Source organism: Hibiscus syriacus, unplaced genomic scaffold, assembly GCF_006381635.1.
Source record: "Hibiscus syriacus cultivar Baekdansim isolate YM2019G1 unplaced genomic scaffold, ASM638163v2 tig00112637_pilon, whole genome shotgun sequence".
NCBI classification, from domain to species: domain Eukaryota; kingdom Viridiplantae; phylum Streptophyta; class Magnoliopsida; order Malvales; family Malvaceae; genus Hibiscus; species Hibiscus syriacus.
The window spans coordinates 2,110-19,361 of record NW_024063374.1 but is presented as its reverse complement, the minus strand read 5'-3'; the positions used below and the strand labels follow the sequence as shown (position 1 = coordinate 19,361).

General features: G+C 34.4%; 4 protein-coding genes and 1 pseudogene across 7 annotated transcripts; 3 read left to right on the top strand and 2 right to left on the bottom strand.

Moving 5' to 3' along the window:
- Positions 1-3: 3 nt before the first annotated feature.
- On the top strand, positions 4-4,374 carry LOC120182332 (protein FAR1-RELATED SEQUENCE 6-like). 2 transcript variants are annotated; one of them, XM_039187330.1, is made up of 4 exons: positions 4-211; positions 1,102-1,133; positions 1,422-1,583; positions 2,227-4,374. In XM_039187330.1, the coding sequence occupies exon 4, from the start codon at positions 2,227-2,229 to the stop codon at positions 4,231-4,233; it is 2,007 nt and encodes a 668-aa protein (XP_039043261.1). In that variant the 5' UTR covers positions 4-211; positions 1,102-1,133; positions 1,422-1,583; the 3' UTR covers positions 4,234-4,374. The 2 variants fall into 2 exon arrangements, with proteins under 2 accessions (XP_039043261.1, XP_039043262.1); XM_039187331.1 differs by lacking the exons at positions 4-211; positions 1,102-1,133 and adding an exon at positions 1,187-1,264.
- A 117-nt stretch (positions 4,375-4,491) lies between these two features.
- LOC120182333 (vesicle-associated membrane protein 711-like) lies at positions 4,492-6,479 on the bottom strand. The gene is made up of 4 exons (XM_039187332.1): positions 6,160-6,479; positions 5,526-5,716; positions 5,015-5,178; positions 4,492-4,833 (listed from the first exon to the last, which is right to left on the bottom strand). The coding sequence occupies exons 1-4, from the start codon at positions 6,374-6,376 to the stop codon at positions 4,743-4,745; spliced, it is 663 nt and encodes a 220-aa protein (XP_039043263.1). The 5' UTR covers positions 6,377-6,479; the 3' UTR covers positions 4,492-4,742.
- Positions 6,480-8,436: 1,957 nt separating this feature from the next.
- On the top strand, positions 8,437-10,234 carry LOC120182337 (PX domain-containing protein EREL1-like). 2 transcript variants are annotated; one of them, XM_039187335.1, is made up of 4 exons: positions 8,437-8,809; positions 9,309-9,419; positions 9,732-9,801; positions 10,013-10,234. In XM_039187335.1, the coding sequence occupies exons 1-4, from the start codon at positions 8,717-8,719 to the stop codon at positions 10,099-10,101; spliced, it is 363 nt and encodes a 120-aa protein (XP_039043266.1). In that variant the 5' UTR covers positions 8,437-8,716; the 3' UTR covers positions 10,102-10,234. The 2 variants fall into 2 exon arrangements, with proteins under 2 accessions (XP_039043266.1, XP_039043265.1); XM_039187334.1 differs by having other exon boundaries at positions 9,732-9,830; positions 10,013-10,231.
- Positions 10,235-10,298: 64 nt separating this feature from the next.
- LOC120182336 lies at positions 10,299-12,954 on the top strand (annotated as a pseudogene).
- An 827-nt stretch (positions 12,955-13,781) lies between these two features.
- On the bottom strand, positions 13,782-15,825 carry LOC120182323 (adenine phosphoribosyltransferase 5-like). 2 transcript variants are annotated; one of them, XM_039187314.1, is made up of 7 exons: positions 15,515-15,825; positions 15,324-15,434; positions 15,038-15,130; positions 14,455-14,604; positions 14,312-14,370; positions 14,149-14,224; positions 13,782-14,015 (listed from the first exon to the last, which is right to left on the bottom strand). In XM_039187314.1, exons 1-6 carry the CDS (start codon positions 15,612-15,614, stop codon positions 14,156-14,158), a joined length of 582 nt encoding a protein of 193 aa, XP_039043245.1. In that variant the 5' UTR covers positions 15,615-15,825; the 3' UTR covers positions 13,782-14,015; positions 14,149-14,155. The 2 variants fall into 2 exon arrangements, with proteins under 2 accessions (XP_039043245.1, XP_039043244.1); XM_039187313.1 differs by having other exon boundaries at positions 13,783-13,983.
- Between the last annotated feature and the right edge of the window lie 1,427 nt (positions 15,826-17,252).

The following is a 17,252-nucleotide window of genomic DNA, read 5'->3' as shown; positions in this document are numbered from 1 at the left end:
GTGCACGCAATACTTTGTAGTCAGTAAACCTTTAAAAATGAGAAAGTTCCCACGTGTCAACTCAGCGAGTCGATAGATCTATGAAACCTCCATAATCCCCAGCGTGAGACTCGCATTTTCCTTCCCCAACTCCAATTCTAAAAGGCTGTGCGTTTCAGCTCCATTCGCACGATTCCTTCCTCGTCCCACTCAGCTCGCTCGACGATTCATCGTAAGATCATATCTATAATTGCAACTTATTAACCTCAATTTTGATTTTTTTTTTCGCTTAAGTTCTACAACGTTGACTTAGGGCTTCGAGCGATTTGGATTTTAGATTTTGGTTGATGAGATGAAGTAAAGAACTTAAAAACGATGTGATAAGTGATTATTAACAGGTATTAAGCTTGGAATTTTTCGATAGATATTTTGACAATTAAATTTTGTATAGTTTTAAATTTTAATTACTATTAAGTACTAATAGAGTAGCAAGGTACGAAACAAAGACATTCCTATTTTCTCAGCTACCAAACGGAAATTATATCATTTATGATGCTTAAAACTCTTCAGCTTTGTGATTAAAGTTAGTAATCTAACCTTCGAAACACTTATTTTAATAGCAGGAAATGTATTTGAGAATCAGAATTCTTTTTGTTTGATCGCGATCACCTTTACTGTTTAGTTTTGGTTCTTATTTGGTAATTTGTTAATGATAACTTATATAGTACTACCAGATTGTTGCAAGGATTTTTACGGTCCAATTATACATATGAATAAATGTATAATATATTATTAGGAAATGCATTTTCGTACTAGTTTTGAACTTTAAGTTCAGTACCAACGAAATTTTACTGCAAAGGAATTAGAATGTGGGGGGCGTCTCTTTTTTCTTTTATAGCAAGCGTTTTCGAAGCTCTCTGTATTGTGCTATTCCATTGTTGCTGCTGCTGCTATTTCTAACTCTGAGCTGACTAACATATATGTTATTTTGTATGGGAATCTAGAGGTGTTAATATGTTAATTTGGATCAAATCAGATTAAAGCATTTATTCGACAAATGTTACAATAGACTAGCTTTGTTCATATCTTGATGTCATTGGCTGAATATTATGCATCACGCAGGTCTGGATATTCCTCGTGTAAGGACAACATTTGTAAGCGTCTTACAGAAATTAATTCTTCAATTTGTTCTTTGCTCATGGTACTTATGTTCTAAATTGTGGAAGCTTATCTGGGAATCTAATTGTCTTGTTCAGTGATAAGTTTTTACAATGTTAATCTCACGGTAGGGCATTCTACTCGTGAAATTTTCTTTCAATATGTTTTTGCATTTTATCCATATGTTATTATATGCTATGTTGTAGCTAGTTTCAATATGTTGTTGCACAAGTTAAGGTTACGTTTTCATTTTGCATTGAAAGAATGTTGTTGGCTTCCTATAGTTGTTAAAACTATGCCAGAGGGGGAAGCTTGTCCTGTAAGCATATAATCCATGGGCTTCTCAGTGCTTCGGGGTCTTTTGCTTGATTATTGTTTGATAGGAAAATCGATGGAGGTGGTTCCTGTCATGAACAATATGAAGAACAGAATGTTTTGAGTTGAAGGTATGATTTCATTGTTTAATTTTTCCTCCCTTATTTCCATTCAGTATGATTTCCTTCTTATCGGGTCTTTATGTTACGTTCCATGAAAACAGACCATTGAGTTTTCCATGGGATCGTGTAATAGAAATGGCATATAACCGAAATTATGGCCTCCTAGGCCAAAAGAAAGTAACAGTTGTTGTCTTTTCTTTTACCAAACCCTTCTTGACTGACTTTCTTTACTGGGATCCACATCTTTTGCATTCTTCGTTGACGTTGTATGTGTTCTGGATATTACCATTTATTAAGAAAATTCTGTTCTTCTATGAGTTGAAGTTGCTCCATTGAATTGGTCTGGTCTCCGACATTCAGTTGGATTTTTGGTTTTAGTCAATGTTTAGTCCTAGTAGAGCAGTTATATGTAATTCATTTTCTCGGTTAGCTTTATATGTTTTTATCAGTATGTTTATTTTATTAGTAATGTTGGGCTTTGCACTTATTGTGTACTTTATTATTTATTCCTCGTAGGTTATGGGAATAAGAAAGTTTCCTTGTGCTTTAGGCTTAATTTCTTACAAATTGTTTCTGAGTAAACTAGATTGTGTGATTCCTAATACAGGATTGTTTACCTTGTGCTTCTAATTTTTTTCATTTTGTTTCCCAGATGGAAGAAGTCTGTCTTAATAGTGAGCCAGTATTTGAGGAGGTCGATGAGTATGAGGGTGAGGGAGACTGCAGTGCCGTGGAACACGATGAAGAAACTGGTGCAAAACATTCAAAGAAAGAACCACCTCCACCTACTATTGGTTTGGAGTTTGATTCTTTTGATGAAGCTTATGACTTCTACAATATCTATGCTAAGGAGCAGGGTTTTGGCATTAGAGTTAGCAATTCATGGTTTAGAACCAAAAGGAAAGAGCGATATAGAGCAAAACTTAGCTGTAGTAGTGCAGGCTTTAAGAAAAAGAGTGAAGCCAACAATCCGAGACCAGAAACAAGAACTGGTTGTCCTGCAATGGTAGTCATCAGGCTTGTGGACTCTAAAAGGTGGAGAATAGTCGAAGTGGAGCTCGAACACAATCACCAGGTGAGTCCACAGATCAAAAGATTTTACAAGTCTCATAAGAAAATGATTCTTGCAGCCAGAAATGCACAACCACGAGCAGAGCCTGTAACAGAAATACATACCATCAAGTTGTATCGAACCGCTGCCATGGATGATGTGTCTAACGGATATTCAAATGTTTCCGAAAGAGAGGGTAGTCATCCAGTGGACCACTCTAAACATTTGGAACTTAAAGAGGGAGATTCTTATGCTGTTTATAATTTCTTCTGTCGCATGAAGTTGACTAGTCCAAACTTCTTTTATTTTATGGATCTTGATGACGATGGTCATTTGAAGAATGTCTTTTGGGCAGATGCAAGGTCCAGGGCTGCTTATGGTTATTTTTGTGACACTGTCGCAATTGACACAACATGCTTGGCAAATAAATATGAAATTCCCTTGATCACTTTTGTTGGAGTGAACCATCATGGAAAGTCGGTGTTGTTGGGATGTGGCTTCATCGGACATGAGTCGGTAGAGTACTTTGTCTGGATTTTTAGAGCATGGCTTAAATGCATGCTAGGGTGCCCACCGCAAGTTATTGTTACAGACCAGTGCAAACCCTTGCAAGTTGCTGTTTCCGAGGTTTTCCCAAAGGCTCGTCATTGTTTTTGTTTGTGGTATATCATGCAGAGAGTTCCAGAGAAGTTGGGAGGATTGAGAGGCTTTGAAGCAATTAGAAGGCACTTGAATAAAGCTGTCTATAACTCCCTAAAGATAATTGAGTTTGAAACTTCTTGGGCTGAAATGGTCAAGAAGCACGGTCTTGGGGATAACAAATGGCTCCAAACTTTGTACGAAGAAAGGAAACAATGGGTTCCAGTTTACTTAAAGGATACATCTTTTGCCGGAATGATCCCTATCCAAGAAAACGAGAGTTTGAATGCATTTTTTTATGGTTGTGTACATAAGCGTACATCATTCAAGGAATTTGTTGACAAGTATGATTTAGCTCTTTATAGGAAGCACCTAAAAGAAGCCACTGCGGATATGCAGTCAAAAAATTCAAGCTTTGAATTGAAAACAAGATGCAATTTCGAGGTGCAGCTCTCTAAAGTGTACACAAAAGAAATCTTCAGTAAGTTCCAATCTGAAGTCGAGGGGATGTACTCTTGCTTCAACACGAGGCAGGTGAGTGTGAATGGCCCAATAATAACATACATTGTGAAAGAAAGAGTGCAAATTGATGGAAACAAGGAGGTTAGAAGTTATGAGGTGTTGTTCGAGACTAGCCAGATCGATATCCGATGCATATGCAGTTTGTTCAACTACAAAGGTTACTTATGCAGGCATGCATTGAATGTTCTTAATTATAACGGTGTGGAGGAAATTCCCTCGCGCTACATAATGCGTCGTTGGTGTAAAGATCTCAAGTCTCGGCATGTTGATCAAGGCTCCACTGACATTGTTGTGTATGACCCAGTTTATTGGCAAAATCACTTGCATAAGCGTGCAGTTCCAGTTGTAGAAGGAGGAGCACAATCCGAGGAACACTATAAGATCGCACTGCATGAATTGCAGGAATTATTGAACAGATTTAATCTTGCAGATGACAGATTAGTATAACAGAGTGTATCGTCAAATGTTTTACTAAGCAAGGAATGCGAAGTTTTAGTTGCAAGTACAAATTATGTGTATGTCGATTGTAAGTCTCGAATAATGCCCCTTCAGATTGATTTTGCCAGAGCATTTGGATTGTTAATCTCATCAGTCCATTGTTTGCTTATACCTTCAACAGTATCGAGTATTCGTGTTATGTCGAATTCGATAAATCTAATGAATAACTTTCTAGGTATGCATAATTGGGGTAATGGAGAAGACTTTTCATAAGAAAAAAGAATCTACATGGTCTTAGATAAATTTTGATCAACCAGTGTCTTCAAGAGACGAACACCAACCAGTTCCAAACTTCACATGAAACTGTGGGTACACGAGCAGCATGAAAATTCTAGTTCTGTGACATTGAATAATTAGATAGTATACAACTCACTGCAGAGGAAGTTGAAACGAAAACATCGTCAGGCAAAGAAAACGTGATTCCGTGGGGAAGGAGTTTGAATCTAAAATTGTTGACCTCATTTTAGGCACGAAGGTAGCGTGACCCCGTGGCAAACTAAAGCCAGCACGACATAAACAATAAAGAGGAGGAGGATTATCAGAGCAACCCTGCAATGTGCAATGCAAGAGCAAGACAGTGAGGGACAAGTCCATCTTTCCTAGTATCTATTATATCTTAAAGCTAACTGTTTTACTGCAAAATTATGATCTTCTTAGTAAAGTTCACTTCCAAACTCAAAGCAATGCATGTAACATACAGTAAAGAGGTTTTAAAGTTCAGAAATCATACGTAAGCTTCACGTTTCTCCACCATACTGTGTTTCTGAATCGGCGAGTTTGCTTTCTGAAGCGGAAGGTATTTCCTTGCATTTGAGCAGTTTTGTCGACCAGCAATTCCAAGCGGTCACCTCTCTCTAAAACTTTGTCAATATTCTCTATCATAACGTTTCTCACCTATTTGAGTACAAGAAACAACTTGAAAAGGAAATGTTGAAAGCCAAAAAATGCAAGTTGAAATGCCCTCGAGTGAAAAGGTCATAACTGCCACTAAAAGTAAGGATCCCCCTACATATAACATGTTAAATGGTTGGAAATATACGATTAATATTGGAAATTTATACTCCTTGTGATAACTAAACAGCAAACTAGTTCATTCTAAGAGTAGGTATAAGATAATCCTTATGTGATTAAATAAACGCCATAGTTAAGTAGGTTGAATACGAAAAAGGAACTGCCAATAAGAATCTAGAAGAACTAGAATAAAGGAATTGATAGCCTGATCCCGAGCATTCAAAGCCTACCTGACTCATTTCGCCTTTTAGTCGATTTATCCTATCGACATTAGGGTCGCTCGAGTAATATTCCATCTGCTGGCTCAAGACCCTTGAAAATTCATCATTCATGCCATAAGGAAGGGCTGAAAATACTGCTCTTCCATATGTCCTCACAAATCTCTGATGGATGTCTTCAAGGAATGCAAAAGGAATTCTCCCTGTAAAAGATACAATAAACACATTCACCGTCAGCAACATTTGAACCAAGTTACCGAAGAGTTAGAGCTATAAATTTTCAGTTTGATTACTGAAAATTCAACAGAATTTTCTGAAGAACATTGGTATTACCATCTCTAACTCATAAACATACTCATAAATGCTACAATTGAGGAAATGATATGATGAACGAAAAAACATCCCTTATATCGTTTTGAAGTAATGATCAAACTCTAGATTGTCAATCAACCATAAAACTTCAACTTTCTTCTCAATCGACTATGCATATCCTCTCAGCTCTCTTTAGTTTGAAAGTGTTCAAGAATACTTCAAAAGCAATCGAAAAGGAATTGTGATCCTATCGCGTCAATTAGACATAAGTTAAATTTCGGACAAAAATCACCATCTAAATTAAATAACGAGAAAGGTGATTTAGCTAACTTACTTCCGGCACTTTCATCGGCCATACAAAGAACAGTGAGTCCATCGGTGCGTTTGACGTGGAAGATGAATCGATCCTGCGAATACGAAACGTTAGTGTCGTTATCTCCTGGTATCTTATCCAGAATTTGCTTAGCGATAGAGCTGGCGTTGGTGGACGCCGCCGTGAACTCCGCCAGCACCACCGATCCACGCGCAACCAGCGCGTACAGTATCGCCATCTAAACTCCAATACCTATCTCTCTCTCTCAATAGATCGCTTCACTTCGATAGATCTATCTAAAAAGACAACAGCAGCTTTTTCTCCTCTGAACTAGCTTCCTTGTATTATTCCTTAGAATTTATATAAATAATTGATTTGGAGTGAGCTACTGAGCTGGATCTGGATTTGATAATTCAATAAATTTTAAAAAAAATGCATTAAACTGCTGGATAAGGTAAATTTAAATTCAAAAGGATATCATTAAGATATTAAGGATAGATACAGGATAGGACGGATTGGTTTTTTAGTTCTTCTAAAATTTAAAAATTAAATATTTTTTGAAGTTAAAAGGATACGTGAGGCCTCGTATTTAAAAAAAATTTAATGTGGCCATTAAATTTAAAAAATTAAATTTAATGTGATTATTTGATCAATTATTTTTATATTGTTACGATTTTGATGTGACATTTCACGACATTGACTTGACAGTCCACAATGGCTGATGAAGTGGTAAATGGGTTAAATTGATTTTTTATCGAGTTCGAGGGTTAAATTGAGTTTTTTTTTAGGGTTTATTTGATTTTTTGGAACAAAATATTTTAAATTTTAAATTTAAACTATACAGATATAGAAAAAATTTAAAATTAAAAAATTAAATATATATATTTTAAAAGTTTTAAAATTAAATTATTAAGGAAATGTGTAGAATAAAAATGAGCAATTTGACTACCATACCAAATATACTTACTCAAGAATATTATTTTTTAAATTATGATACTTAAATTATTTTTAAATATTAACCTTTAAGTTAATATATTTAAATATATATAAATACTAATTTTTTAATTATAATAATAATGTCAATTGAAGTAATATCAAATCGATAATTAAATAAAATGACTCGATGAAATAAATTGATATTAACCTTATATTTTTTTATTGTTTCCGACCGATTTATACAAATTCTTTTAACCCTTTGTACCTTTAGTTTTACAGATCATCCATAATCTAAATAATCCAATTTTTCAAAGGAATCAATTTTTTTGACAAATTTGAAAAATAGACAACCATCGGGCACAGAGAATAGTAATATTTTCAATCCTTATGATTAATATTTTTATTTTTTTTAGTAATTTAACTTTTATTTTTAGTATTTTTATATTTAGTTTTTTCTTATATTTGTATATTTTAAATTTTAAATTTTAAATAATTTTTTTTGAAAAATTAAATAAACCCTTGAATTTTAAAAAACTCAATCTGACACTTGAGCTTGACTAAAAAAAACCAATTTAATCATCTATCACGTCATCTTCCACATCACTAACCACTATAGATCGTCACATCAGCACCGTGAAGTATCAAGTTAGCATTGTAACGGTTAACGACAGAGACCATTAATCAAAGGGTCACATTGGATAAAAAAAATGACGAGAGTCATATTAATCATTTTTTGAAAAGTTCAGGGGCCTCTAATACCCTTTTGCCTATTTTTTTATGTATTCTATCTTAATGTTTATTAAAAAAATTGGTTTAACTTGATATAAAAAAAACTTTTTTTTATAATAATTGATATACAATTTATTAACCAATTAATGTGGATTAGATACTATAAAGATGAGGGCAACCCTCTCAATTCAGTTTATTCTATTCGAAAATATAAAGATTTAAACTCCTAATATTGCTTAAGAAATTTAATATCTTTTATCACCGGATCAACTAATTACGAGTAAAAATCTCTTTTTTATTTGGAAATATATAAAAATAAGTATTGTAATAATTATTTTTATAAGAATATTATGATAATTATTTAGGTTCAAATCGAATTAAAGAATTATGTTGACCTAAATTTGACTTGTTCTTACTCTAATTTTCCTTTTACACACCTATTTACAATCTATTTCAAACTCAAATTTCAGGAATATATATATATATATATATAATGAATTCAAAACACTCTATTTGTTTTTGTTTTTACATATAATATCATTAATTAATTCAGCTAACTTATTAAAATAAATGTAAAATTAATCTATATATATATATATATTTTTTTTTTTTGAATTGAAAGAAAGCCTAAAACAGTAGTCTAAGCATGGCTAGTAGCGTCATCTTGCTGCGCAGCGGTTGCTTCTAATCGAAGGAGATCAGCAAGCTCATCAGGGGGAAAGTCGAAACAAATCAAACTGAAGTGATTCCAGGAGGCAAGCTTTTCCATCTTATCTGCAATCTTGTTCCCATTCCTGCTTATCCATAAACCCCAAAGCTATCCGACTTGATTTTATTTGAATATTCGGTTTCGGTTCCAAGAGAGAGATCGTATTCGTTTTATGGATTGGGGGGGGGGGAAAGAAGAAAATAGATGATGCAGAGACGGAGCCCACCGAAGCATAGGCACGATGGGACTTCGCCACTGCCTCTCGGGATGGATTGGAGTTTGCCCCCTCGTAAATGGATCAGCTTTCCCACAATTCCATCTCTTTTTGAAAAGGCCATGCATTTATTGCTTTTACATTATCCTTTTTTTTATTAATCTAGGTAAGTATCAGGTGATATATATTCAAAAATTATTCAACATTTTGTTATTGAATGCTCATAATTTAAAAAATAGTAACAATTTTTTTACTACTAAAGTCACTTAAATTCGTGATACATTATCGGTTTTTAAATGTACTAATCGAGTAAATTTTAGAATTTTAGATTTGATTCCCATGTCTATATAAGACCTCATGAGCTGGTTTTAAGCATTTACTGAGTTCCCATGGTTTTTAAGCGTTTGCAGCTGAAAATTTTAAGGACTGTGATAGGAGAACTCTGTCAAGAATCTAGGCATCTAAAGTAAGGACTGAGTTATTATTTAATCTTGACATAGATTTACATTTTAATACCATATTCTTACTTTTAACATAGAAAAGAACGGTTTTAGTTCTTATTCAATTTACATATACATGCAAATTGGGAGGGAAACTGTTTGGCCACATGATCTTCGAACGGGATGGAGTTACTGTCTCACAATTCCTTCGTGGGTTGTCCTTCCGAAATCAAGAGATTCAGATCCTGTAGTGGTAATCGCTAGTTTATATGTTTATGGTTGATGTTATCTCACTCTTTTCTTCTTGTTAGTATTTTTTATCTTTTAGAATACAAATTTCATCCTCATCCTTAACTTATAACACTTGGTTACGATTGTATATTACAGTTCAGAAATACTTTCAACATTTAAATTGGTCTATATGCTGTAAAATCTATTACACTTTGGTATTTGTTTCAACATCTTAAAGGACACAATGGAATTCTGTCATAATCATCAATCATGTAAATGTTTTTAGTCACTAATTTATTTCACATGGTTATCAGTTAACAGTCTTAGACGGCAGTTTTACAGGGTAAATGTAGGGATACAATCACCAGACGGTGTCACAACTTCGCGAGGAGTGTTGAGAAGATGTAATGATTTTTTGAAGCTATTTAATAAAGTTCGTTCCGCCATTTTCTTTATGTTGCATCAAATAGTCCACGATTTAGAGTGTATGCTAGAGAGCTCAGTATGACACCGCTTGAGCAGTACTGTAGAAACAAATGACATGCACTCTGATTAAAATATTCAAATACAACTGATTTATGGGCCTCTTAAATTGTTATTGACTTCCCTTTACAGTTGAAAAAAAGCATATCCCAAGAAAGTTTCCCCCTGCGCCACCCAAGGGCCTGTTGCGTTTGAAAAGCAGGGCCTGTTGGAAGAGGTAGGCAATAAGTTTTTCCACTTCACTTGTTTTCCTTCTTTCTTTTATGGCTTTTAATGAACTATTTTTGTGCCCTCCTCTTTATCATCTAGAAAATGTGTCACAGTCTATTGTAGCTCTCATTTTTCTTCTTTAATGGTCACTACAAGTATCTGTTCTTGGGGAAAAATTGAATTTCAACACTGAAAGGTCATTCTTAGGTATTATTTAGACAACTAAATAAAGCAGCTTAGATATTTTCCAGAGAAGGTGTTCACTGGAGGAGTGGATGGCAAAGTTGTTATCTGACATAGACTTATCCAGAACTGTCGCAGTTGCATCCTTTCTTGAACTAGAAGTTGCTGCGAGGTCCTGTATGTGCAATCTACTCCATTAGCAGAACTTTCAGCCTTAGTCATATTATCTTGTAAAATTTACCTGTAAAAATGGATGTCTAATGGAATCTAAAGTTATAGGTTGTCTAGTTGACCGTATATATGTGCATATATATATATATATATATATATATATACACACACACACTATCCACAATTAAGATTAGTTTTATCCTTAACTTTGTGTTTTAACATTTCTTATTCTTTTCAGCATTCCAATAATTAAATGAGTGCTCACTGAAAGCTGATATTGCTGGAAATAGCACAATTTCATCAAATAATGTTCCTCCCAATTCAAATATATCTCATTTTGCTGGCAATTCATCAATCGCATCAGATTACGGTAATGATACTGCTTATGAGACATCTGAGCTTGGGACACCTAGATTAGGAAGAGATGGCAGTTCAGAAATTGGTTCGGGAGATCTGACACTGGATGAAGATTTAACAGGTTCAATAGAAAAACTTGTGAAGTATCATATGCCCAATATTGATGAGGTAGTATTCATGGGACAAACAATTTTGGAGCAGCTAGAAGATTTTCCTAGGCATAAGTCACGCCATAAACATGAATAAGACTTTGGAGAAAGACATATTGGAAATGGGTCCAGAGCTTCACTTATTGTCGGTAATGGACTGGAACTCTTTTCTGAGATAGAGCCAAGCCAGATAAGGTGGCTGGTCATACTCGCAAGTTGTAAACTGAAAGCGTTGGAAGTGATGTAAGTTCTTTGAGAGGCAGCGACATGTCCATTTCTGGGATTCCAAATCCATCTGTTAATGGCTCTCATGACCTTTCTGGAGTTACACAAATAATTCTTCCATTGGACCAGCGTCATAGAGAACAGTGTTCTTCTAACCATGCAGAGGAGACTAGTCACTGCAAAAACTGACATGGAGGATCTTATAGCCAGATTAAATCAATAAATAGCAGTGAAAGGTTATCTTATGACAAAGGTTTGTGGAAGCAGTTTGATATGCTTTCTGAGATAAATTATGGAAGTTTTCATAATTAAATAGTTTTGTATAATTACTATTGAGATATTATCAGTATTATGGGACTCTTGGCTGCAATAGCTCATACTTGTGATTGTGAAGCTTACTATTTATATTTCTCTATATCGGTTTCTGTTTCTTTCAATTATATCCTTTGTTTGATCAACATTCGGGTGAATTGTGTGCAAAGTGGAAACTTTTGTACGGTTAGCATTTGGTTATTGTATGTATCAATCATTATTGCATTTTCTTACTTTCCCTCTTTTGTGTCATATGTTTTATCAATCATTTCATTTTCTGATGCATTTCATTTCATGAGATTTATTCTTTAGTAAAATATTAACAATCTTGAGGTTGAATTGAATTAACAAATCGAGATGCTCAGGTTAAGGATCTGGAAGTGGAACTTGAAAACACCAAACAAAAAAGTAAAGAAAACCTGCATCAAGCTATCCTGCTTGAAAGAGAGAGGCTTACTCAAATACAGCGGGAAATGGAAGACCTTCGGCGGAAATCATTGGAAAAGGAGTTGAAATTGAATCCTAAATGAGTAATGCATTCAACTCAACTTTATTATTGAAATTTATTTTCCTTTGTTATTGTCACGTGCATGATATGATGCTTTCTGCAGATATTTTTTTCTCAATTAAGGTAAAAGGTGAACTTGGTCAGATAAATTATCCTTGGAGAGGCATTGCTTATAACTGATGAATGTATGTTTCTAGTTGTTTGGTTTCTTTTTTAGTAAAAATTCAACCCTCTACCCTCACATGGCCCATAAGATAAAGCTAAAACTAGTTTTCGGATGGTTGTTGAAGTTGTATTCAAAAATTAACCACCACTGCATTTTTCTTGGACAAGCATCACAAATGTCATCTCGTTGCTGTTTAAACTAACCATTCACTAGTGGACATTAAAACTTGACAGCATGAGAAGCAAATAACGGAGACAACCAACCAATCTGCTACCGAGGAGAAAGATGCAATGCTGCAAGAGTTAAATGCTACTAAGGAGCAGCTGAATGATATATCAAAGCGATATGAAGTACTAGAGGCAAAATCAAAAGCAGATATTAAAGTTCTAGTTAAAGAGGTCAAGTCTCTCTGGAAATCCCAAAAAGAACTGAAGCATGAGGTTGGTCAATCACTGTCAGAAAAATCTGAAGCTGAGTTAACTCTCTGTACTGAAGTATTTGTTATTCATTAAGTTTCTTCTTGAGGCATTCAACCAAAGCAAAAGAAATAGAAAACCGTTAATATTTCTTGAATTTTTTCTTTATTAAGCATTCTAGAGATATTAAGTGTAATCAGAGCAAATCATTGCTCCAAGTTTCTTGCTATGAGATATAATCTTCTGATTTTGCAGGCACAACTAGAACAGGAAAGAAAATTAAGCATGTAAGAAATGCAAGAGAAAAGCTGCTCAACGAGTGCCAGCTTCTTCACAACCGGCTTCTTGAATGCAGTGTGAATTTGTCTACAAATGATGAAAATTTAATCAAAGATTCTTCCTTTGTGGAAGAAACATTGGATTTGTTGACTACTTCCGATGATAAAATTACTCTCATACTTGCTGAGGCACCTTGCTTTTTGGCTATTCAGTACTATTCTCCGAGCCTTTATGCAAATTGTTAATGTTAGTTTCCATTCTTTTATTGCTTGACCTTCTTTTTCACTTACTAAATTCTTCCTTGCAAATAATCTAATTAGGCGCAACTATAGATAAGGAAGAAGGCAATGTCTGTCACGATATCGATAACCAATTCAACAACCAATATGATAATAGAACAGATGAGTTAAGGAAGATCATAGCAGACATCTTCACCGAAAAACTCTAAATTAAGAAAGCAGGTGAATTCTCATCTACGGCATAGACTAGAATGTGATACAATGTCGAAGAATAAAGACATTGAATTAACCAACTCTGAAATAAATAAAATGGGGTTTGCATACTTCATCACATTGAGTTTGATAAGGTAACCCCCACCCACCCACCACACACACAATATTAATTACATATCCCAGAAATCAATTACATTGTGGATTTTGGGATTACAATTGTACCAGTAATGCCGAGAAGATGCCCCTTTTTTTAACACTGCTGTTTTCCATATTTGTAATTATTTGAACAACAATGAAAGCAAAAAGTAGCAAGAATTTGATGAGTTCCCTGTTTCCATGTGGCCGAGTTTTAAAATTTTCAAATCATTTAGGAGTCGGATCATTTCAATTCAATATGTTTCTGTTAGAGCCTTTTTGCTGTGTTTATAGGGAAATTGAGATGAATCAATACCATCAACATGGAGCAACAGCAGTTGTTCAATAATGATTTCTTCACAAATTTGTGGATGGAAACATAACTTTTTCCTCAGCTAGGGGAAGAAAAATACAGAAATTTCACAAGAAAATAATGAATCCTACAAACTGAGCCTTGTAAGCTGTCGAGTGTCACCCCTTTACCCAGCAATCAGGAGTGAAATATAACCAGCAAAGCTGTTGACCATGCATCATCTTCCTCTGCAAATCAGGCAGAAATCCGAATATAAAATCTACGACGACAACAATGCAACAAAGAAGTATTACTGTGGTATTCATCTATGTATGGACAATTGGACAATATTTCGAGATAGTTGTGTCATTGCACAATTCTTGTTCTTAAGATGTAACTGTACTAAACAATACCTTATTATTAACAGTCATCTATCTCACGTGGCTCCACAAGAATATAAAGTGGCTTTCCATTAAGCCTACGTTGTCCCTGAAAGAAAGAAGCCAGCACTCATTGTAAATGGCAACAAAACAATAAACCCTGTTTTCTGAATGAGGGAGAAGGATTCTTTACTACCTTGACCTCCCGTAGTCCGATAACACTACCACATTCGACCACTTCAACACCGACGCGTTCTAATTAAACAACGAATCTAACATTAGTTTCACATGATTTACGAAAAGTTATCCGAGTGCCATCAAAGCTAAAATGTTTTGTACCCAAGAGTCTAATGGCTGCCGTGAGAGTTCCACCGGTTGCGACCAAATCATCGATCACAATAGCACGTTCTCCGGCCTCAACAGCTCCAACATGCATCTCCAAGCAGTCCCTTCCATATTCCAGCTCATAAGCTTCAGCAATCACTTCGCCTATACATGCATAAGTCCAACAACAGGTAGTAGAGTCCAATTCCAATTATTGGGTAGGTGATTAAAAGTGGATATCCTGGGAGCTCCTTTTAGCAATTAAAATATTCTGCAATTTGTAAATATAGTGTGCTTTTGCAATTTGTTTTCTGGGTTACTGACATTTTCAGATATCTATAGAATTACTGATCTAATTAGGTCATGCCTACATGGTTGACAGCACAAAAAGTCTTTTTTTCTCTTTAATAATTAGTACATTTTTTCTTCTGAAATCCACCCCACCCACGCCCTTGACCATTGAAGCTACCCCCCACTTCACCAGCACTATCTCCATTCCAAATCTAAATGCCATGTTTGACATAATTCTCAAGATTCATAATTACCGTACTCAAAATATGTATATGCTTAAGATATACATATACACAAGTAATAGTACCTGGCAACTTTCTGGGTTTACGCAGAGGAACAAACTTTGCACCAATGGCTAAGGCAATCGGTGGACCGAACATGAATCCTCTAGCTTCAACTCCTGCATGAAAATTTTGCAGCATAAGACTGTTTTATTCTTAAAAGAACAGAAGAAAGGTAAATTTGTGATTTTGGTACTTGTTTTCCCAGTCCAGGGACTAAATCGCAAATATGAGTAATAATTTGAGCGAAGAAAACGGAAAATACATCAAGTTGATAGATTTTCGCAAGGGGAGAGAGGAAAAACAGATTACCAGCAACGACAGAGATATCCATGTCTTTGTAGCGATCCACAAAGATGTCGACCGTGTGTTTGAACGCCTTGTGATCCAGCAACAACGTTGTTATGTCTTGGAACATGATCCCTTTTTTTCCCGAGAAACAAACACCCCTTCAAACATGGTTCCTTCAAAGAAAACAACGAAAAGGATTAAAGAAAAAAAACCTTGTTTTGGGAAGTGAGGAACAACTCTAATGGCGTTAGATATAGCTTGTAGCCTTGGGTCTCCTTTGAGTCCATTCTCAGCAGCAAACATTTCCACCATTCTTTCAACTCTCTGTGTTTGTTTTTCTCTGGTGTCTTCAATGGCAGCTCAACTCTTTTGAAATTAAGGATTGTACATAGATTTTCTTTTATAGAAAATAAGAAAAAAAATGTGTTTTTTCCCGATTTCCCTCCTAAAACTGAACCAAAAGATCAAATCTTTTGAAGCTGTTGCTTAATGTTTATGCGAGAGAGAGAGAGAGAGAGAGAGAGGGGGGGAGAGGGAATGGTATGTACATTAAATACTAATAATGTTGTCTATTTATGTTGGGCAGACCAAAGCACTATTGCTCCAAGGCATTAATGTTTACTTCTCACCTCCTCTCGACTATTGCTCCAAGGCATTAAAATTTTAAAATTTAATGAATATTTTAAAAATTTTAAAGATAAATTATAATTTAAAAAATTAAGTAATCAGATGCTTTTTAAATGTTTTTGAAAGACGGGACCTCTTCTCATCTCATTATCACCCATTAAGTCCAACGAATAATATAGACTGAAAATAATATATTAAATTGGTAAACAAAATATATACAGATCTAGATTAGATTATAATAGATTCTAAACTATAAATGTATATTGGTGAGACTTTAATCTAATACATTATAATTGTTGTATTGAAAATGTAATTCAAATCATATTAGAGTTGAAATTAAGCCGAGTTAAACTTAATAATGAGAAAATCATAATCGAACTTACATTAATTCATTGTTCAAAGTTAGATTTAGATTTCTACAGATAATTTGTATCGAAACTCAAAATTGAATCTCTTCAAATCGAGTATCGACGTACTCAAACTCAATTCACTAAATAACTCAAACAGTTTGAACTCAAGAATAACTAAATCAGATTCGAAATAATTTTAAGAATAAGGTAATTTTATTTTTGAAACCTCAAGTATATGCACGCGCCGTGAGATGAAAGTATGTATAGGAATACGAGATATCCAATAGAAGATCTAGTGTGTATTTTGAGGATGTCTCCACTGTTCAGTGAATCTAATCCAACGCTCATAAATTGGCTTTCCCGTAATCTAAAAGGAAGATTCTATGAATTAACTTTTGGCTGTTTTTGTTTTTAAAATTAATTCATTAAAAGCAACATTAGCTGTTGTTTGTTTTGATTAACGAGCAAACAAACGCAGCCTTAAGGACATTCTTTCCCCTTTATCCACTCTACCTGAAATGTCATCTAACATCATAATATCATAAAACGCAACTTTATCATACTCAATAAATTTGTTTCTCTATTTTTTGTCTAGAAGTTGGGTATTTTATAATTTGAAGGTTTTTCACGGAAGTTATTTTTAATTTAGTGTTGGGGACAGTCTACTATCTTACCTCCCTTACCCCATTACATATGAGAACAAGGGATAACCATTTGATTGTCACAAAGTCAAATTATTAATTTATTATATATAAATCGTTGGTTATTGATCTTTTGTAAATTTTAACATATATATTGTTAAATTGTTAATTTTTATGTCAATAACTTAAAGATGGGATTAAACAATATTTACATAATTAATTCGATGCTGTAAAACTTGTACTTGTAACCAAAGTAATTAGATCACTGATTCTATTTTTGAAATTATAACGGGAACATAAATATGAACATATGATGTTATGTGAGTCAAATA